We start from the raw sequence: 23,662 nt of genomic DNA, 5'->3' as shown, positions 1-23,662 counted from the left end.
TGTCTTGGAACTCACTCTGTAGACCAGGCTGGCCTCAAACTCACAGAGATCCGCCTGCCTCTGCCTCCTGAGTGTTGGGATTAAAAGTGTGCACCACCACTGCCCCGAAAAAGCATGTGTTTTTGTAAAAAAGAAAAAAAAAACCCTTATGAATGAATATAGTATCAAACTTCTTCCTAAATTCCTATTTCTCTACTGGTAGACTACTGCAGTTCTCGGGCCTTACAGAGAAGTTTCTCCATCATAGTTGTTGGCACAGAAACTCACAACTCATCAGCGTTTACAGAATAAGTGACTATGGGGTGGTTACCCATAAATGGGCATCTGTATCACATGCCCTCTCCAAATCTAGGGGTATTTTGAAAGAGAGGGGTGTAAGAGCCAGAGGTGAAGGAGACCCAGAGCAAAACCATCTTCTGAACATCACAGGGCCACCACACTCATGAACGCACAGACAGTGGTTGCCTCCTCACGATCTGCACAAGCCAAGCCAGTCAGCACCCTGGCAATGATGTGGGAAGGGGTTCAGAAGCCCCTATGCCTAACTGAGGAGCTATGGACAGTTGATGACTTCTGGGGGAGGGAGAATTTTCTTTAGTTTGTGGCTCCTGGTAGCTTCAGTGGATGGCCCCACATCCAGAAGTATATGGGCAGCACAAATTTGAGTTCACATGTTATTAAACTAAAAAAGAAAAAAGTGTGTGGGACCCACTATTCCCGATAACAGTGTGATAAAGCTCCCTAGAAACAACAACCACCACCACAACAATATGTATCCATAAGGTGGAAAAACAAGCATTATAGTCGTATAGACAAGAGAGAAGGCGATGCGTTCAAAGTTCCAGGATGCAACACTTTGATATATCTAATATATTTACTATATTATATAATATATACATAATCTCATTCTGAGGCACCTGTTTGTCTTCCTATACTATTTGGCTGAGTAAGGCCAAATAGATAAGATAATAGACACTATATTAGTTGCATCAAGAGCCAATTTCACCACCCCCCAAAAGGCTTTAATTACCAAAGGCTGTATGCTATTTGTATATGTATAAAACATATACCTACGTACATTGAAATCATTAAAGATTTCTGATTCTCCACATTCACAGCAAAGCAATGCTGCTGATTCACTGTCTTCCAAATAAGAGCTCTGTAATGCAAACAAGACCATCATTTCAGAGAACCAGACAGATGAGCGCATAAGCACATGAAAATACGCCAACCAAAATGACTAAATTAATGTTAGTTCAGATGAGGTCAAATTCTGATTAGTGGTAGCTGCTTTAAGTAGAACAAAGCTAGCGCCCATTGAGTGACTAGACTGGTTAAGTGACTAGAAAATTGATTAAGGAATGTGTGGTTAGCTCAAGCATTTTCTGTGGCTTCCCAATTTGGACAATGGATGCCCCCCTTTTCCCTGTAAGAACAGTGCTGTTAACCTTTCACATTCAGAACGCTTCCCACACTGAGGGTAGACCTCTAATTCACTTATCCTCCCATACAGAGACAGACACTTGATGCTACTGTTTACAGCTAGGATTCAGAAAGTAAGATAGAGTCTGATTAGAGGCTAAGAACACCAGCCTAGCCTCATTAGACGTCTGTTTACAAGTGTCTATCAGAGCCAAACGGCGTGCTCTACTCAAGTCCTTTACCAGATGCCAGAAAACAATTTAAAACCCTTTCTTCCACCCGCCAAGCTCCTTTTCAGAATCTGTCTGGAAGATAAGCACAAAGAGACAAAGGAATGAAACAACCAGCGGTAACACAGGAATGGTTTCTCTCTGACTAATGACATAAAAAGAGGACAGAGAAGCTCAAGTTCTGACCCATTCGATGCCACGTGAATATTTGCTGTTAGGGTAACTGGGATGGAAACCGAGGTATACTCACACAGAGCACTGATGCATATCTACCCTTACATCATCAAGACTTCTATGAGCAGTGGTTGAAACCCAGTCATATGTGCTGTCTACTTTATAGCTGTCTTAGCTGACACTTTGATCTTTCCAAGCAAGGACATGTTTTGACCTGCAGAATACCTGAGAGATTAAGAGTTTTAAAATACACACTTGGATAAGAGAATGTAAAGCCAAGAGATGCTATTTCTATTAACTACTTTGTTCCTGGTTTTTTTTTTTTTCTTTTTCACTTTTTTCCTACTCTGATATTTTGTCTACATTTGGTTTTATGATCAAATCTTAGCAGTCATTATCCCTCTCTCTACTTTTAGAAAATAATCAGAAATAATTAGTTAAAAATTTATACCTGGCAACTATAGTCTCCTTTTGTAAGGAGAAAAAAAGAATACTTGTTCTCCAGACTTCTTTCTTTTTTATATTAATGTATAAAATACTCAAAGATTTCTTAAGTATACTGCAAAAGCTAAAGACTTAATAAAATGATTAAAGAAATTTAGTAAGGTGGAGATTGGAGCTGCTTTCAATTCTTCCAAATGCTCATGCTACAACAAATCTGAGTAATACTAAGCATACCAAACAGTGACCTGTCACTGCCACAACTGAGAAGAAAACATACACATCAATTAATCCAAATCATACTCATTAAGAACCTTCAGTTTTCATCTTAAACTTTTTGGATATTTACACTAACACTCTCAAGTGCTCCTGTAACCACATCTGCATTGCTAAGTTATTTCAGGAATTAACTACATCCTTACAATTAAAACAATTCGTTAAGATACCTATCCGTTTAGATGTGCTGATAGAATTACAACATAATTGGCTCCTGGAACATGTATTTACTTGTGACCAACATATTTAGCTCTAAATTATAGTCTAAGAACCCTAAGGGAGGCAAAAGACATTTCAAGTTTTTTCCCCTGCCTTCTGAGGTAATGTGACAAATCTGATTATTGAGCTGTTACTGGGTACTATGTGACTTATTTCCAAGAATACAAGAATGAATGAACGAATTTAAATATAGCTAAAAGGCATTTATTTCTGATTTCAAATATTTTCAGCAAACTGGGAACAAAATGCACTTCCTTAATTTACTTCATTCATGGGGTTTATATATACTATAATACTAGCTCAAAATGGTAGGCTCCTAGCTTAACCGATCTCATCTAAGATTCATAGTATAGAAATTCTCCTGTTTTCTGGGCCATTCCCTGGCACATATCCTACCATAGAGCTACATGCCCAGTCCTCAAATGGCTTTTCTACCATAAGGTAGTGATAAAACCCTTTTTCTTTCTCTCTCTCCACTTTTCTTCCCTCCTCTCCCCACCTTTCCCTTCTTCCTTCCCTCCACTGTGGAAGTGGGAACAAGCATAGGACCTTAAAAGCAGAGCACCAGAAGCTCCCTCCTCCTCCTCCTCAATAGAAATTGAAAAAAAAAAAAGCCATCAAAGATAGGGCTATAACTCTATAGGGAATATGCCCCTTTAACCAAGTATTGTTTAGAGAAAAACAGGTTAAGGTCACTGGGAAGCAAAACACATCCATACTCAGCAGCACTTTGACTCAGAACAGTTTCTAAGCAACAATTATAGCTATAAAATGTTGTAATCTTTATATGGGCTACATGGTGCAAGAACGCTTATACTTGTATAATTAGCTAATAATTGGCAAGCAGAAGTCTTAAGAAATGAATCCCTTGTTACTGTTCAGTCTCTTTTATTCTATCCCTGATCCTTGTCATAAGTTATATGGTTTTAAAACATTTGACTTTTTCTTTTCTCTATCCATCCACCTTTCTTTCCTTCTTCCTTTTTTCTGGTTGTTGTTTGTAGTGAGAATTTAGGTTTCTTTTTTAAAATGTTATGTGTATATGTTTTTGTTTTAATCCTAGATGTGGGATATGGGGCTATTTTAGATTGTCCACACAGCTGACTATGATTTGCCTTGTGCTCTGACAGGGGCATGATTTTGCCAGCTGAAGATAGTTACGTTTGGAATTCTGGGGACTCTTCAGAGGGTTTATAATGCTAGAGCCCCAAGAGAGGCGGCTGCTGGTCCCTCTGCTGCTGCTTTGTCTCCCACTCCTGCTGTTCTCGCTGCTTGTTGCATCGCTGGTTGCTGGCTGGAGATATCCTGATGATGAATGTCAAACTTGACCCAAGGACCTCCACATCCTCAATCAGCAGGGAGTAGTCTATCAATACTGATGGCCCCTTTCCTCTCTAACTTTCTTTTTCTCCTATCTAGTGTTGAGGAGTGGAAGGGATAAGGGTGGAGTAGGTAGGTCGGGGAAAAAAAAATCCAATAGAGTAGCCAAAGTCTGGATTAAAATGGCATCCAACATAGAGCTAGGCAGAATGGAAAATCTAATTTCAAATGGTTTAGAGGAAATAGGGGCAAAGGGATGAATATTTTGTTTCAAGACAGCAGCAAAAGGTTTCCTGTGGCTGCTGTCACTAGACTTTCCCTCCCAGCGGGCATTTTCTGTTTGTTTGGGCTTTCTTCCCCTCTTCTTCCTATATTCCATTTCAAACAAGGTTGGGAGAATGGCTGAGCAGTTTGAAAAATTGTGGGTGGAATCTGAGGAACAACAAAAAAAGTATCAAATGGAAAAACCAAAAGGGTCACTCTATTCTATCATATTTGAAAGGGTTTCAGAGTTGGTTGTGCAACTAGAAAAATTGTGGGCAAAGGTGGAACCGCTTGGAAAGTGAGTAGCACTGGAAAAGGTTGAACAAAAGGGCTCAGACCTGGTGACTGAGTGAGAGAATGGGAGCTTCCTGCAGGACGCAAGAGGGAAGCAAACTGAGGTAGAAGGCAGGTTCTGGTCCTGCCTGGCACTTCTCACTTTCAGTTTCAAGTCCCTGTAGCCCCTGGGTGGGGGAGGGGAGCAGGGTGTGTGGACAGGAGGAGGTCATGCAGGGTGACAGGGTTGAAGAAAAACAGCCTGATTTAAAACAAAGGCTTAATCTTGAGCCAACTGTGCTGCCAGAAGAAGAGCTGCCTGGGGTTACAAAATCACCATCAGTTCCCCCAGTATGTACAGCACATGCCCACTAATGGTGCAGAGTGTGATTATGATAAGATAGTGTGGTGTCCTATAGGACTGATAGATCTGAGGCGGTTTAAAGAGGCTATGATTTCCTACAGAACGCATTCACCTTATATAAAAATATATATATTAAGTAACTGGGCTACCCAACATAGAATTATTCCAAGATTGGAAGGGGCTGTTAACAAGCTGTGCTAGAAGCTAATCAACAGTTACAATGGTTAATGTGGTGGAGGGAGAAAGCCACAAATATTGAATAGTGAAACAGAGCAAAGGAAATGAACATTGTCAAACATCAGTTGCTTGGTGAAGGGAGGTACTCTGACCTACAAGAACAGATTAGATTTGCTGCTGCTGCCATAGAACAATGTTGCTTATCGGCTTTAAGAGCTTTGGATAAAGTTGAAGGGCCTGGGAAATGGTCCACCTTATTTACTAAGATTGTGCAAAGCTTTGGGTAAGCCTTCAGATTTCTTGCAAAGATTGGTTTCACCTGTGAACAAAGCCATCTCAGACCCTGATGTGAGACAGGTGTTGATAGAGACCCTTGCATTTGAGAATTGGAATACTGAGTGTAAGAAAGTTATGAGACAATTAAAGAAGTGAGCAGTGCCAGCGTACAAATGGATAAGGGACACGACTGATATTGGTTCTCACCAGCATCACACTAATATCATAGGACAAACTAATGCTAACGGTCTCCAATATCAAAATGCCCAGTGCTTCAACTGTGGAAAAATCAGTCATTTACGACAACATTGTGACCAAACTGCTAAAAGCTTCAGATCTCAAAATGCCAGTGCATTTAACTGTGAGAAATACGGTATTTCCGTCAGAGAAGCAAACAATCCATTTATTAGAGCAATGGGTTTTCCAGAAGAATGTGTAGGTGCCCTGGGATTCGCAGACATTGTGGAAAGGAGTACCACTGACCACTGAGTGCAGGCCCAAGAGGGCATCCAAGGCACTTCTTTCCATTAGGAAAGGAATTGGGGGTGGGGGTGGCAGCCCGACGCCCCAAAGCAAAAAGTGTGAGCCGTTTTAGACAAAAGTCACCAGGTTATAAAAACAAAACAAAAAGACCTTGCCTGCTGAACTAAAAAACAGTTTAGTTCATCAAAAATGTCTGTTTATAATTTCTCACTAAATACAGTACAATTAATGGTTTAAAACAGAAAGGGAAAATACAGTGAGAATTTTTGTTCCTTTAAAAAATAGAAATATCATGCTTTTGTTTTAATCCCAGGTGTGGGATATGGGGCTGCTTCAGATGAACTACAGTGGCTAACTGTGATTTGTCTCGGGCTCTGGCAGGAGCGTGATCTTGTCAGCTGAAGACGGCTTACAAACATTTGGAATTCTGGGCCCTAAGAGGCTGCTGGCTGCTAGTCGAACTTGCCCCAGGGAACTGACACCCCTAACCAGCAGGAAGTAGTACTCCACAGATATTGGTGTCCTCCCTCCCCTCTAACCTTCTTTCTCTCCTACCCAGTGTTGGGGGTTTGGAGAGGATGGGGAGGTGTAGGGAGGTAGGAAAAAGAACCCAATAAAGTAGCCAAAAATCCAGCTACAGTTGTTCTAAATGAATGTATTGCTGCTGTACTCAAAGAAAAATAAGATTTTTATTTGTTTGTGTTTTTAGAGACAGGATCTTAGTACTGACTGGCCTGGACTCAGTCTGTAAAACAGGCTAGCCTTGAACTTGGGGTTTCTGCCTCCCAAGTGCTGGGATTACAGCTATGTCCCTTGAAACTTAAATGGAAACTAGGATTTTAAAAATATACTATTTGTGATGGCAATTCTTGTTTGTCACCTTGATTACATCTAGAATTAACTAAAACTCCCAAATGAAGGGCACACCTGTAAATTATTTCTGCTTAATTTGAAGTGGGAAGCTCTACTTCTGATCTGGATCTTTTGTTTTTGCTTTGTTTTTTGAGACAGGGTTTCTCTGTCTTGCCTGTCCTGGGCGCACTTCGTAGAGCAGTCTGGCCTCGAACTCAGAGACCATTACAGAAAACTGCAACCAATAAAACTGCAGAGTTGTGGAGCCCAGTCCCAGCTGACACATCTACAACACAACTCCTATACCTCAGGCATATGCATGACATTGCAAAAGAGGGGCCAGGAGGGTTCTAAGAGACAGGGAGGAGGGAGCTTGCTGTGAATTAGTGTCTCCTAGAAGTGTCAGAGGTTACACTTGTGAAGTTTCACCAACATAGCTACTTAAACATGACCTGAACAAGGATGATACCAAATACATGTTCGTGTGTAAAGGAGAATGCTCAGGAGGCTTCAGTCCTGGATAAAATACCAGAGGCAACTAAAGAATGTCGAGAGTGGGAGAAATAGTCTTCCCTAGGGAAAAGAACAACAACTGCCCCTGCACTACCTAAAGGTCAGCACTGAAAACACACAAGCAACACCAGCTGAGCAGGTTGTTTATACACACACACACACACACACACACACACACACACACACACACAAATATGCATATACATGTGATAACAATTAAGGTGCATTACAAATAACATTCAGGTGCATGTGTGCATGGGTAGACTAAAGAGCAACTGCAGGTATCGTCAGGAACTCTGTCCACCTCCTTTGAGCTAGGATCTCTCATTAGCATGGAGATCATCAATTAAATTAGACTTACTGGCCAATGAGCCCTAGGGATTCCCCTGTCTCCATCCCCTCAGCAGGATTACAAGTATAAACCATTAAATCTGGTATTTCTACATGGGTTCTGGGGATTATGAAAAAATGTCCACATAATGGTCCAAGCTCCACCCCCAGCCCCCTTCCCCCACCCCTATGCCAGATGCTGTCTCAACCACCTTAAAGTTACAGTAGATTTACATTGTTGGGTGACCAATTTCAACAAAATTTCACTTTATAAAACTGAAACTATATGCATTGTAAATAATAACACTTCTTTCTGTCCTGAGCCTGGCAACCATCATTCACTTTTGTTTCAAAGAATTTGACTATGCTAGATAGCTTATATAAATGCAATAATAGCTATACTTGGGGCAAAACCTGTAACTCCAGCTCCTGGAAAGTCTAAGACAAAAGACCCCGAGCCCAAGGCCTGACGAGGCTTACAGAGTAAGCTCAAGGACAACTCAGTCAACTTTAGTAAGAGCATAACTCAAAAATTAAAAGTTTTTTTAAAAGGGAAAATTCCTAGGCTCAATCTAGAAGAAAAAGAGGAATAAGAGGAGAGGCTCTTTAGGACATAAACATACAATGAGAAGACCATGTGAAGACAGAAGACAGATATCTACAAGCCACAAAGACACTGGAGAAGAAATCTGACTCTGCCAACATTTGCACTTAACAGCAGCCAGGACACCGCTAGAAGAGTAAATGCATTTCTGCTGTCAACATCTGTTTCTTGCTATGGAAGCCTCAAAACTATTACAGAGAGGAACTGCTCTCATGCCCTAGTCTAGGACTTATAAGAGGCTAATTCTTCAAACTCAGCAAAGCTGGGTTAACTTCTATATTACATTAGGTTGAATCAAAGACAGGACCTATTTTTCTTTCTTTCTATTTTTTGTTGTTTTGCTTTTTTGAGACAGGGTTTCTCTGGCTGTCTTGAAACTTACTTTGTAGCCCAGGTTGGCTCAAAGTCAGAGATCCACCTGCCTCTGCCTCCCACATGCTGGGATTAAAGGTGTGCACCACCACCCAGCTGACAGAATCTTTCTATGTAATCCAAATTAGGCTGTGTTGCCATGGCTTCAAATTCAACTCACACTCTCCCTGCCTCAGGCTGCAAAGCACTGGGATTTATACACATCTACACCACACTTGGGCCCTCTTCTACTTTTAGCAATACTCGTGATTGATTATATTGCTTTCCACTCTAATAATCCAGGATAATCTCCCTATTTTAAGGCTACATTATTAATTCCCTTTATGCCAACTGCAAATTTAATTCCTCCTTTATCATATAGCATAAAACAGGGATAAGGATGAAATTCTGTTTTGGAGGGAATTATTCCACCCACCATAGTAATGTTTTCTGAAAGTTTACTGAGGAAAAACAATTATGCTTTAGGACCTAATTTTTACACTAATACAATATAAGTACAAACTCAAGTGCATACAATGAGAAACACTGTATTTTTTAATAGGTAGAGATCTATTTAAACATTCAGTAGTAGCAGTAGAATGCTTGAAATCATCTTTTGTAGAGAGACAATGTTTGCCTTATGATGCAAGTAAAGTATTTACAGACCTCTTTGTGATCAATAGCACAGATCTGCTATTGATAACTATCTGACATTAAGGACATATATGGCTACTGAAGGGCATTAATAATTAGTCTGTGCAAACAAGAGAAACATTGAAAGTTTAAGGAAGGATTGGGTGGTTCTTCTATATATCTGTAGTTCCTTGCAAATATATGTGCTAACTCGCACCTCACTCTACCATGGTCACGTCTACGGAGATTCTCTCTCCACGTCTAGATCACTAGCTTCTCATATGCTATCTCTGTGCTTGGCACAAAGCAGGCATTCGGTAACAGTTCAGCGAGTAAGGAGTTTAGCATGTGAGTTAATGTAATTGTTCCTTACTGTCTAAAACATCAATGGGAGATGAGACATAATTCTGTATCTAGGTGTGGTTAAGAGACCAACAATCTCCACTCAATGTGCGGCTTTTATCTCTCCACCACATGAAATGCTGCCTCTTGGGCTTCACGTCAGCATGGAGGTTAAAGCCCAAGGAGCATCTTCATTTCTCAGAGCTGCTTATCATGGCTGGCTTCCTGTCAGGGAAGCAGTCAAAGTGCTATGCCAAAGGACTCTAGGGCTAGCCTGCAATTTGTCCATTTCATTTGTGACCACATTGCTGCCCAGTGCTCTACGTGCAATAAAGATGTGCGTCATGGTGACTTCACTTGCCACACCGTTCAATCTAAAGCACAGCTATCCTCCAAAGGACCACTTAATATCCCAGAACCTCGGGTCACTTCAAAAATGATAACTTTACTTTCGTTAAAGTGGGATCTCCCCTCTGAGTCTTCACTGTTATGAGGGTGGGCCAAATATGGCCTGGTTTTATTCTACCAGCAAGCCAAGAAGGGTTCTCACACAATTAAAAGGTTATTTTTCTTTTTCAAGGCAAAGTAGAACGTGAGAGGGATGTTCACTATCTGTTTCCCAACATAGAGAAGGCTGGTGAGCTAGGGTCTAAAGCACGTGAGTCACCGTGAGTACCCTGTCTGACTGTCAGCCAGTGCCTCCCGGCTCTACCCGCCTCTGCGGCAGAGCCTCTTCCTTACCTCAGAGTCATCTCTCAACTACCCAGGATCAGTTATCAGCACCCAATCGGCTCACAATTGTAACTATAGTTCCTGATGCCCCATCTTGTCTCTGAGGGCATGAGGCATACATGTGGTGCAGAGACATATACACAGGCAAAACATCCATACTCAATAAATAGTAAAATAACAGAACCTTTTAAAAAAGAAAATATCTTTATTATCTGGGTGTGGTGGTACAGGTCTGTAATCCCAGCACTCAGAAAAGCTGGGGCAGGGGGATTAGAAGTTCAAGGGTATGTAAGTGAGCCCTGTCTCAAAGATAAAATTGTTTCATCAGGCAGTTACCAGAGCAGAGCATTTCACATTCAATGCCTCATTTAATATTCCAAATTACACACTCCAAATTCATTAAGTGACAGAAAATAGATTTTTATTAGGCTTTTTAAAACAAAGGACTTTAGTTTCATTTTGGAGAGCTACGCCATCCATACTCTTTCTTTTATAAGTCTTTTTTTGTAATTAACACTGGTAAGATTTAGACGGAGGGTGGCAAGATGGCTCACTGGCATAGGTGCTTGCTGTGCAAGCTTGGAAACCTGGGCTCAATTTCTGCAAGGATTCAACAAAAAGGAAGGAGAGAAATGATTCCACAAAGTTGTCTTCTGACCTTCCATGCGCATCATAGCACATACACACCTCTGTATTGCACGCACACGTGCACACACTTTATAATTGAAATGTCGATGTTTTGCACTTAATTGTTTAATGTTCACTGTAATAATACCTCATCCCATGCTGATAAATGTCTTATTACTATAGTAACTCTTCCTACTATCACATGACCTTTTTTTTTAAAGTCTACTAAACCTTGGAATGTTTTTGTTGTCTTTTCCCTCTTCCTTTTTTTTTTAATATAGCCGCTGGACCTGAAAGGGATGGTTACGAAATATGGAAGAAAGTGACTCTTGGTGTGGTTCTCAAATCCCACCAGTGGCAGAAACCACAGCAGTATTTAAGAATTTGTCAGAAATGCAAGTTCTTATCCTACCCCATCCACAAAAATAAAGTGAAATCTGGCTGTAAGGCCTGGAAGTACATCTTTTTATATATATATGAGTTATCTATTTATTACATATACAGTGTTCTGCCTGCATGTACCCCTGCAGGCCAGAAGAGGGCATCAGATCACATTATAGATGGTTGTGAGCCACCATGTGGGTGCTGGGAATTGAACTCAGGACCTTTGGAAGAGCAGACAGTGTTCTTAACCTCTGAGCCATCTCTCCAGCCCCTGGGAGTACATCTTTAACAAGCCTTCCAGGTGATTTACACACACACTGGCTTTAGAGCCTCTGGTACAAAGTATTTGCCTCTGCAGACAGCAATTAAATCCCTGAATTAAAGCTAGGCTGGGAGAAAGGCATCACTCTCTGGGAAACAGCTAAGCAGCAGGATTCTATATCCCAATGGCCTTTCCAGACACTGGGGAAAAAATCTGTACACTAAAATGCAGCAAGAGATAAATGTCTGTTCTGTATTGAGAATACACATTTGACTCAGATATAGAAAGACTTAAAATTTATAAGTCTATAATTAAAAGAAGCATAGAATATTTCATGCAACTTAAGAGTGATACCAATACCACAACTAAATCATTGCTGCTGTGCCAAGAGATAACCACATTTTGTCCTCTAAGCATGAAAGGAAGGAAGTAATCAGCAATTTAACCTGAGCCTGGAAATTCAGAAACCAAAGTAGAAATGCTTTCCCTACTTCCATAGCCCTAGCTCTATAAGATGATAAAGCACTGGGTCAGACACTGCTAGGATTCAGCGTCTCACAGGTACATGCTTTTCTGTGGATGTTAAAGTATTTGGTGCTATTTGAGCTCTTCAGAGTGTTCAACCCTAATTTAAGAAATCAGAATTACTTAAAAAGATCATTTCCTGAAGGGAAATATCAGTTCCTATCAGATATATTTTTACTGCACTCAAATAAAACTTGTTTTGCATTTCAGTTCAAAGCACAAAAGACAGAAACAGTTGAAGCTGAAAAAACAAACAAACAGAAAACAGATCTGGAACAAAATCTATTTGTCACTAATTAAAAATTAGTGTCTTTGGGCTGAGGAGATGGCTCAGTAGGTAAAGCTTGACTGACTGAGTTTGACATGGAACTTACATGGCTGAAAGACAGAACTGACCTTCTCAGACTCTCCTTTGACCTCCACATGTGTGCTGTAGCATGCACATCTACACACACACTAAAAAATGCTGACCTCCACGTGTGTGCTGTGGCATGCACATCTACACACACACTAAAAAATGATGACCTCCACGTGTGTGCTGCGGCATGCACATCTACACACACACTAAAAAATGATGACCTCCACGTGTGTGCTGCGGCATGCACATCTACACGCACACTAAAAAATGATGACCTCCACGTGTGTGCTGTGGCATGCACATCTACACGCACACTAAAAAATGATGACCTCCACGTGTGTGCTGCGGCATGCACATCTACACGCACACTAAAAAATGCTGACCTCCACGTGTGTGCTGCGGCATGCACATCTACACGCACACTAAAAAATGATGACCTCCACATGTGTGCTGTGGCATGCACATCTACACACACACTAAAAAATAAAATGCAAAAAAATATCAAGGACATTGAAGTTCAAGACTCACGTGGTATATACTCCTCACCTATAACTGGACACTAGCCCAAAAGGGATGTCCAGTGAAAGTCTTCACTCACCAGGAGATCAGGACAGATGCGAGAACTTCCTATTGGGATTCTAGGTGAGGGAAATATGGGAGAATGGGGAAATAGAAGGATCCAGAGGGTCCTAGAAACTCACAAGGAAAACAGCATGACATCGGAACCCGGGGGGGGGGGGTCTGCTCAACCTACTGTACCAACCTAGGAAAATACATGCAGTAAACACTGAACCCCTACTCAGATCTAGCCAAAAGACAGGACATTCTCCACAGTTGTGGGAGATCAGGGACTGACTCTGACATGAACTCTGGTGCCCCATATTTGACCACCTCCCTTGGTGGGGAGGCCTGGTGGCACTCAGAGAAAGAATAGGCAGGCTACCAGGATGAGACTTGATAGGCTGTGACCTTATGGTAGGGAAAAAGGCCTCCTTCTGTCACAGACCTAGGGGAGGGGGAAAGGATGAAAGAGGGAGGGAGGGAGGAACGGGAAGAAAAAATTGAGGGGATAACAATTGAGATGTAATCTGAATAAATTAATAAAATAAAATTTAAAAAATCAGTGCCTCCATGCATAAAAAATAAAAGAGAATAATGGAAAATACATTTATAAAAGTCAGATGTAAGGAAGAAACCAAAACTATACTGGAAGATTTTGAGATCAGTGCAGGAAAAAAAAAACCAGCTAATTGTAAATAAGCAATTTGTAGTTTACATAAAGATTATTCAGAAACGTATGTGTATCCTCACAGAAACATTGCTAGAATATGCTTAGATTCCTAAAATTGTAATTATAGCAAAGTCATAAAAAGAAAAATAAAATAGGGTATATTTAGTGGGATGCAAAGGCAGCTGTTCATACCACAGGTTCATCAATTGAAGCAAAGACTTCACGAGCATACATACATACACACACACACACACACACACACACACACACACACACACAGAGAGAGAGAGAGAGAGAGAGAGAGAGAGAGAGAGAGAGAGAATGCGAGAGCTTACATTTAGTCTATCATTACATCATTCTATCATTCACAAAAGCAGTAATGCGTAATAAACAAATTCATAAAAGCATGGGAGAGCAAAGACAATGCTAGATATTTAATCCAGACAGAAAAGAAAGTCTGCAAAAAACAACAACAACAACAACAAAAACAACAACAAAAACAATGAGGCAAAATTAGCAGCAACATTTCACAATTTATGCACCTAGACCCTTAATATACAAACAAGAAACATGTTGGGAATGATAAAACACACCTTTAATCTCATTACTTGGAAGGCAGAGGCAGCCCAATCTCTGAAGAGACCAGCCTAGACTACCTAGCAAGTTCTATTGTGTAGCCATAGCTACAAAGTGAAACTCTATCTCAATAAATAGAAAAGTAAATAAATGAATGGGGCATGGGTTTGGATTCAAGTCTTGAGTTGCTAATTATGTGGCTCACAAATTAAGTTTAATCTGTGCAAAGAATGGTTTGTCTCCTAAATGTACCAAAATTCTCTACTATTTTCCATTTTTCAAATTAGGCTTCTGCTATTAACAAGTTAGCAGCTTAGTTCCCTCTTGCTTTTTTGAGAGTTATAAAACAAAAACAAAAACAAAACAAAACAAACCAAAAAACAGCTTAGTTTTGTCAACTTCATGGGAACACATGGCCAGCACAAGGCACTACAAACAACCTTATGTTTTGTGTATGTTTACAACTTATACATTCTTGGTAATTTATTTGGTAAATCACTTAAATGTTATCATTATGGTCTAAAAACCTTAGAATTCTAGTTTTTTATTTCCCAACTCAACCAGTACATGGGACTCATTTGTGGTTTTAAACACACCCATCAACTACCCTGATTTCTGTCATATAAACAGACAGAAAAACATACATAGCCTGATTTGGAGTCTGGATTGTGGAAGCCAATGGGGTTTTAGAAGCTAAGGCGTGTGCACATAATCTGATCATTATGCTTTTACAGTGTGAAAGAGCTGGAGCTCGGTTATTTCTTTGGGATAATGGTGTTTAGAACAGAAAAAAAAAAAAGGTGGCTATTTTATAGAAACCAGGAGACTTCAGAAAGCAATAAGATACTGAGTAAGAAGAGCAAGACAAAGCTCTTTGGACATTTGTCCAGGGATGTGTGCCAGGAAAGAAAGACAAGTGCAGGAAGATCAGTGTTACTGAGATACACGCTACCCAGTCAGGTTTCAGATGCTTGTGAAAACAATAGTGTTTACTTAGAACCCAGGGTTAGGCCCATTTCACTGCAAGCAAAGACCTTGATTCATCAACAAATGAGAAAACTGAAAAATTTATAGTACTAGAGGAGAAATCTGGGTTGGTTAGCAAGGAAGGCTATATATACCTAAAATTAAAAACCAACAGGTTGAAATGGGCTTAAGTGAGTGATGATTTTTATTCATAATTTTTTACATTGCTTTCTGACTATGATATCCTATCCTGTAGCAAAATTATTTCTGTATTATAGCTAGTTAACTAGACTAAATAAAAGGGTGTGAACTTCTGGTACTCATTTTCAAAGGAACTGATCCAGAGACTGAATAGTTACCCAGCCATCAAAATCACTGAAATGCCAGGCCCTAACCCTGTGATCCTTTTTAGCACCAGGTGAATCCTGGAGAGAAGCTCACTTATAGTTCTGCCTTACCCTGCCACTTTCTTCCGAGTTATACATATTTCAGGGGCTCATACCATGGCTGCCAAGGGGGAAATCCTCATGCAGACAGGCGACAAGGATGACATCGTGAAATTAATTTCCCACCAGAGAATTTTGAGAAGGGTCTCCACCAAATATTGGTCATAGGCCTGTGGGATCCTTCATCATCCTCTGAATTGGAAGAAAAACTTTCCAATCACTTTCATCCCGTACTGTAGGAGATAATCTGGGAAAGTGAGTCCTTGGATGGATGGTTAGCAGAAGCAGAGACCAGAGCCAGCCACCTGAGCAATGCCAAGAAATAACCCAAGGGATGAGAGAACATTTAAAACAAAATTTAGCCATTAAACAGCAATGCCCTATAACTAGAAATGAGGGGAACAACAGGGTCTAGAGAGGAGGAGCTCACAAAAGACGAAGCGTTTCTTGCCAGGCATGGTGGCACATGCTTTCATCTCAGCACTGGGAGGAAGCAGAAGGATCCTGTCTCAAAACCAAGGATCCACTCCTGCAGCCCCAGATCTTCAGAGCTGGGATCAGGAGGATCAAGAGTTCAAGGCCAGTCTTGGGTACATAGCAAGTTAGAGGACAGTATGGGCTCAAGACCCTGTCTCAAGAAAAAAATAAAGAATTAAAAACATAAGATAAAGCATTTTCCTAGTTTTCACTCGAGGAAAAAGATTTTAGAGACAAATTTAGGGAATACTCCAAAGGCCATCAATTCTAAGGAGAAAGTCAACAGCAAGGGATCTTATTTCCTAAATCATAATTGGGGTATAGCAAGACTGCCACTGTGGTGAGAAACGCAAAGCAGGATGTAAGTTTAGGGGCTCCAGTGATCAAGGAGTGTCTCCTATCTTTTGGCTGTGAGCCTATCCTTTAACAGCTGAGCCATCAAACGACCAAGACTACTGGATGCCCCATAGCTAAGACAGGCAAGCCTTAAAGAGTGAGCAGCTTAAAGAGTAAATAAAGCTTAGATATGAGGCAGGACTTCAGAGATTGCCACAAAGCTGTCCCCTTGACAGCTGGCCTCTCAGAGTCTCCAGGGGGACCATGGCAGATTTCAAAGTACTTTGTATCCTTACAGAAGCCACAAGGGAAACACCCTGGATCCCTAAGCCTTTGTCCAAGGCAAGACTTTAACTCCAACCAATGAGTGCAAGGAGACTAGAGACCAAAACAGGAGAGTACCAAGGAGAGGCTGAAGGGCCGGGGAAACACGGGCCGTAGGTCAACCATTTCTCACAGGCCAGAGGATTAGCATGGATCCTTTTGAGGAACTATCTGATTACTGCCACAGAAAGAAATTCCTCTGGAAAGAGATCTTCAGAAAAAGATGAGCTGCCTTTGTCAGTGGGTTTTTCTCAGGGACAGTGCAAACACAGGAAGGCCCTGGGTCTGTGCTAACCTCTGTATAGAGTTCAGGCCCAACTGAAATAGAGACCACACAGGTAGTAGAAATAGATACTGACCACATGAGTCTATGCTGCTTATTGTCCCAATTCTGAGAAACTCCAGAAGCTTAGTCATAGACTTCTTGTATAGGACATTAGTCTGCTCAGGAAAGAAGCAAGGTCTAGGCAGAACCAGGCCTGAACAAAGCAAGGCAACAGGTGTTACATCTGAGAACCAGACACCTGTTATTAAGGTTCTAAGGTCCAGAGTTGTCTGACCTGGACAGGGCTGTTAGAAACCAGGATGTTCAAGGAGAAGTTGCCTTCCTTAGAGATTACCCTGAAAGAAAATGCTACTTTACTCCAAAACCTACTAGTTGTCATGTTAGCATGCATCTACAGAGAATGGGCTCCGTTTCTCACAAGTAAGAAAATTATTTCAAAATATACTGGTTTCACCCAGGGGGCCCTGCACAAACTGTTGCTCCAACCAAGGACAATGCATGCAGTAAACCTAGCCCCCCTGTTAAGATCTAGGCACGGTTGTGAGGAGAGCGGGGACCGCCTCTGACATGAGCTCTGGTGGCCCTGATTTGATCACTTCCCCTTGGTGAGGAGGCCCAGAAAGATGGCTCAACTGGCAAAGGCACTTGTCACCAACCTTGGTGACATGAGTTTGACCACCAGAACCCCTATGGTATAAGGAGAGGATGCACTTCTACAGGCTGTCCTCTGCCCCCACATGTGTCCTATGCACATGTGTGCACACATATATACATAATGTAAACAAGTAAATAAATAAAGATTGCAATCCGATTAGTAATTTAAACAACATTTCCACTTCTGATCTCTAGGTTTAATTGTAGTAGTGTGACGGCTGTTCTCAGTTGTCAACTTGACCACCTCTGGAATCAACTAACTAAATGTCTTGGCACACCTGTAAGGGTTTTTTTCCTAAATCAATCCTTTGAAGTTGGGGACCCACTTCTAATCTACATCTTTGAGGAAGGAAAATACATTTTTAATTCAAATCTTTTGAGGTGGAAAGATCCACCTTTGATTTATGTCATACACACACACACACACACACACACACACACACTGACGTTCTTGAAAACTTAATTGAATATATTATTTCTATAAATTCTGTTCCTCTAGAGAACCCTGACTAATACAAGTAAAAAACAGAAGAACTAAAAAGTATCTAATTTCAAATTTCTGAAACAGCATCCTTTGTTTTCAAACAAGCACACACTGAGAGAAGTGCCTAGTCCTGCCTTGCATTTTACAGCTTTACAGACTAACAACACTTTGTCATGAATATATGCTTGAAGTAGGACTCATAAACCCGCCTTCAGTGGCTACCCAGGATGTGTGTCTGAGCAGCACCAGTGCACAGGGTTTTTAATTCCAGTCAATCAAGTGAAAAGAGGGCTTCTGAGCATCTCACTTGTTCCTTGGGTTTTCTGTGTATGTTTTACTATTACAGAAATGGATGACACATCTTTATTAGTTACTTCCTACTTATCCTCAAGTCTTTTAGGGGACAGGAAATTTTGAGAAGAAAAATTTCAAGGGCTTACAATTCAGAAGTTAGCAACTTTCTTGAGAATTTAAACATACTGGTGTAGCTGGGGGAATGCAGAACTGTTCTGTGTCTCACTAGGTAATATTCTGCTTGTCAGTAAGCAGCTGGAATGTACAGAGGCAAGCACCACACTCACATTTCCTATGAGTCTCCATGGAAACTGCCCATAGCCTTGGAAAGTTCTCTCAAAATGCATTAAGAACAAAAGTCTATGCAATTAAGTGCTTTTTCCAAACCATAGGTTGTGACTCATTAACAGCTCATAGAATCAATTCAGTTTTCACAAGTCATTCCCCCTCCCCCCCTCTCTCTCTCTCTCTGTGTGTGTGTGTGTGTGTGTGTGTGTGTGTGTGTGTCACAGGGATTGAACCCAAGGCCTTGCACATACTAAGTACATACTCTACCACTGAACTATACTCCGAATTGTCTCCACTCCAAACTGAACAAATTAGAAAATACAGTGCATATAGCAAAGCTTGTTTCTATAAAACTTGTGCTGCAGGTGTGTGTGTGTGTGTGTGTGTGTGTGTGTGTGTGTGTGTGTGTGTTTATTTTACCAATAAGGATTCAGGAGCCAGACAGATATTGAGGTGAAAGCCTACTAACTCAGAGAGGCAGAGAAAGCACTCATCTGACCTTCCTACTCAGCCGAAGTCCCAGAAGGGAAAAGCCAAAAGCTCTTTCTTCTCCATGTTGTCTTAAACACCCGTCTGTTTAGTCCTTGTCAGCTGGTTGCTTACTCAACCTCTTGACCTAGGGTTGACTTTATTAAACACTGTGTACAGAAAGCTCTTGGGTTACAGGTGTGTGCTAGTGTTGAGACACACCATATCCACCTGTTTGCAACAAACAGGAAGTTTTTGGATTAAAGGTGTGTGTTAGGGCTAAACCACACCAAACAAGAAACAGGTTTTTACAGATCGCAATCTTGGGGCTCACAATGGTATCAAATATCCTGCAAGTGTGTGTGTGTGTGTGTGTGTGTGTGTGTGTGTGTGTGTGTGTGTCTATATTGTAAAGTTAATGCATTAAAAATCAGGTCTACCTAACTCATTTATTATTGTGTATAGTAACTAGCATTTAAATTGGCACATGTGTGATGTCGCTCAGTTGACAGAGTGTTCACCTATCATGCACAAAGCCCCTAAGTTTGATTTTTAGCACCACATAAACTGAGCATAATAGTATATACTTGTAATCCCAGCACTGAGGAGGTGGAGGCAAAAGGATCAGAAGTTCAAGGCCAGCCAGGGATATAGAGTCCCTGCATCAAAAACTAAAGTGGCAGTCATTACAAATATCCGTTGGATGACTAGTCAATATATTTCATAATATTTGTCATTCATAAATTACCTTTTTATTAATATAAAGTAATTAGGCATATATTTTATGAGGGCACTAAAAATAATTAGTAAACTTAACAGTTCTTTCACTGGTTGGCTGACTGCTGTGTTAACAAATACCAGATCCTGGTAAGAAATGAGAAAAGTAAAGACCTTGAGAACTGACAAACTAAGTGTGATCACCCAAAAATACACATAAAAGTATTATGGCTGGTTTTAATGGGCTCTTACCACAAGTTAGAATCACTTGAGTTGGGAACCTCTCCTGAAGAATTGTCCAGATTGCTTTAATTGATGTAGGAAGACCCACCCCGTTGTGGGTGGCACCTTCTGGTGGCAGTCTAGATGTCAAGGGGGCGGGGCGAATGGGAGAAGGAAGGTTGCTGGCTTGGCCTGTCCCTCTGCCCAGGCTGGGTGGGCCTGTCCATCTGCCCAGGCTGGGTGGGCCTGCTGCTTCTGCTGCTGACCCTTTCCAGGCTTCCATCATGGACTAAGGACCAACAGCCTGAGAAACTTCCCAGGTTTTCAGCACCAGGCTGGGACTGTGAGGCCTCCAGCCTTGTGGACTGAGCCCCACAGGGTTGGTGGTCTCCCCAGTGAGTGACAGCACCTGTGGAACTACTCAGACCACTGAAGCACTACCCAGCTCTTATAAAATAATAAAAGTTCTTTTTTAAACCCAGATATAACTTCTAGAAAAAGATCTTGGTGACACTGTATTATATGCAAAGGGTTCTTAAAAATATAAAAAGAACAAAATGTTAAATAAAAAATTATAAAATGAACTTTAACAATGAAAAACTCTTGGTCTTTGACAGACACATTTAAGAAAATAAGGTGGGATGTGATGGAGCCTGTCTACAATCAAGCCTGCCAGCACTAGGAGACTGGAGCACGGGCATTGTGACTTCATGGCCTGCACGTAAAGTTGGGGCTTAAGAGATGGACCAGTGCTTAGGACCACACACTGCTCTGGTGGAGGACCAGAGTTTATTTCCCAGCACCCATCTCAGGCGTCTCACAACAGCCTGTAACTCCAGCTCCAGGGCCTCTCATGCCTTCTTCTGGCCTCCAAGAACACAAGCACACACATAGCACATGTACACACAGCCACGCACACACACATGCATATACATATAAATAAAAATAAGTATTTTAAATAAAGTATATTTAATATTGAGGAAAATTTGCAAAGTATATCTGGTAAAATACTTATATGTGGAATACATAGATTTTTTTGTAACTAGATATTAAAATAGGCATCTTGTTTTTTTAGATTTATTTTTATTTTATGTGCATGAGTGTTTGGCATGCAAGTATGTCAGTTACCACATGTGTGACTTGTGCCTGCTCAGGCCAGAAGAGAGTATCATGTCCTTGAAACAGATATTTTCAGAAAATTATTATATGTTAGTAGGAGCTGGGAACTAATTTGGGTCCTCTTTAGGAACAGCAAGTTAACTGCTGAGCTCTCCAGCGCAAGCATATCAACTAAATAAACAGAAAAAAAGGAAAAAGAAAAAAAAAAAGAAAAAAGAAAAGGATTTGAACAAAGCTCTCACCAAGAAAAGAGACAAAAAATAAACAGAAGGAAACAAATGTCAAGCAAGCACTCCACTTTCTGAAGAGAAAATATGTGAAAAAAATAAAGTGTAGATCACAATATACTATTAAAGGGTGTTCTCAGGGAATCTTCTACTCAAACTGTTTTTACTTTGCTCCCTCCTGGCAAAGATAATGTTGTCATGAAATAGGAACTCTCAAATGTTTACACTTAGTGCACTGCTAATGAATTTAAACTCATCTTGTTAGCCAGAGGCAGTCTGACAGCTGACAGGAGGAATGCCTGAATCTGAGGCGAAATAGCTCTGTTTAAAAAAAAAAAAAAAAAAGGAGCAGGGTGTGGTGGTACATGCCTTTGATTCCAGCACTTGGAAGGAAGAGACAGGTGGATCTCCCTGTGTTCAAGGACAGCCAGGGCTGTTACACAGAGAAGCCCTGTCTCAAAAACAAAACCAAAGGGAATGGGAAAAGAGAAAAACAATAAAAAACCATGTTACTAGTTAAAGGTCTTCAAAAACTGCTTAGCAGTATTTATGGTTAGTAAGAGTTGAATAAATCAGGGTGAGGGAGATGGCTCTGTGATTAAGAACACTTGCTGTCTTCAAGAGGCCCTGGGTCTGATTCCCAGCGCCCACGTGGTATCTCACAACCGTCTGTCATTCTGGCTCCAGGACCTCTTTTGGCCTCCCAAGACAACATGCATGTACGTGGTACACAGACATGCATGCAGGCAAAACACGCAAACATGAAATTTTAAGTTGAATAAGTAGACTTGTTTAGAATTATATAGTATTCTTGAACTATTCGTGTCAATACAGAAACAATTTAAAATGTTAAAGTTGATTTATTGAACTGAAAGGAATTATTTTAGCATTTTTGCTTATTTGAAAAAAAATTATTTTAAAGTCATTGAATTTAATGATACAGATCAGAATTTCTACTGGCTAACTATGATTTTTATTTCTTTGCTGGTGTGGCTAAGATTGAATCCTTGGGCCACATCTTAGCTTTCTGCCTATTAAAAACAAACTTATACATTCCCTTTGGCCCAGCAACTCCATTTCTGGAAATTCATCATAATTGTGTGAAATGGCATTTTCCCAATGTTATTCACTGCAGCATTTATTATAATAGCAAAGGCTCAGAGCCTAGTTAAATACACTGCACTACATCTATACAAATGGAATTGCATTTGAGAAAAAAACAGCAGCAAGGAAAGTATGTGCTAATAAGGAAATATTTCTAAGCTGAGCCCGGTCTATAGCTGCAGTTCTCATCCTATGGGTTGCCACCCCTTTGTGGGGTCAAACAGCTTTTTCCGAGTGGTCGCCTAAGACCATTGGGAAACACAGATATTTACATTATCATTCACAACGGTAGCAAATTACATTATGAAGTAGCACAAAAATAATTTTATGGTTGGGGATCACAACATGAGGAACTGTATTAAAGGGTCACAGCATTGAGAAAGTTTGAGATCCACTATTCTATAGCATGCTGTCGCTAGTGTAACATACAGAAACATTGTATGCCTGTGCACACAGAATTCTAGGAGACAGAAAACTAGTCTTCATTGTAAAAGTTGTGTGACCAGGGGACAAAAGTCAGAAGAAGCTGTACGATTTACCTTTATAACTTCTTAACTTTGTGAATGTATATTCTTGTTTTAAAAATAAATTTAAAAATCAAGTTACAAAATAATTTACCTTTTCAGCAATAAGCAAGTTCCATAAAAAAGCAGAGTTGTTGGACTGATGTGAGAGAGGATGCTGACTAGGTTCTAGAAGGCTCTATTTGTGTAAGGTCTTAAGATTTCTGTAACACAGATCTCCTAGTCTAAAATCTGTATATGGCATTACTGAGACACTGTTTCAGCCAATTCCTACTGGTATAACTATGCATTTATCTTTATTATCTGTAGCTTTTTAAAAATTTATTCTTCTTGAAAAAGTGGGGAGCCGGGCATGGTGGCGCATGCCTTTAATCCCAGCACTCGGGAGGCAGAGGCCGGTGGATCACTGTGAGTTCGAGGCCAGCCTGGTCTACAAAGTGAGTCCAGGACAGCTAAGAATACACAGAGAAACCGTGTCTCGAAAAAC

General features: G+C 40.7%; 1 protein-coding gene across 2 annotated transcripts in view; it reads right to left on the bottom strand.

Moving 5' to 3' along the window:
• The window catches only part of SSH2 (slingshot protein phosphatase 2), a 258,888-nt gene that overhangs the window by 184,617 nt on the left and 50,609 nt on the right, over positions 1–23,662 (bottom strand). Inside the window, exon 2 of one of the 2 annotated variants that reach the window (XM_084802744.1) lies at positions 1,079–1,159. The exons of the other annotated variant lie outside the window; for it this stretch is intronic. Within the exon in view, the coding sequence (XP_084658870.1) occupies positions 1,079–1,159 (81 nt within the window). The remainder of the gene's footprint in view (positions 1–1,078; positions 1,160–23,662) is intronic. 2 annotated transcript variants of the gene reach the window in all.

Source organism: Acomys minous (genome assembly GCF_964271855.1).
Source record: "Acomys minous genome assembly, chromosome: 12".
In the NCBI taxonomy this organism is placed as follows: Eukaryota; Metazoa; Chordata; class Mammalia; order Rodentia; family Muridae; genus Acomys; species Acomys minous.
The sequence above is the reverse complement of the archived record's forward strand: the minus strand, read 5'-3'. Positions and strand labels throughout refer to the sequence as shown.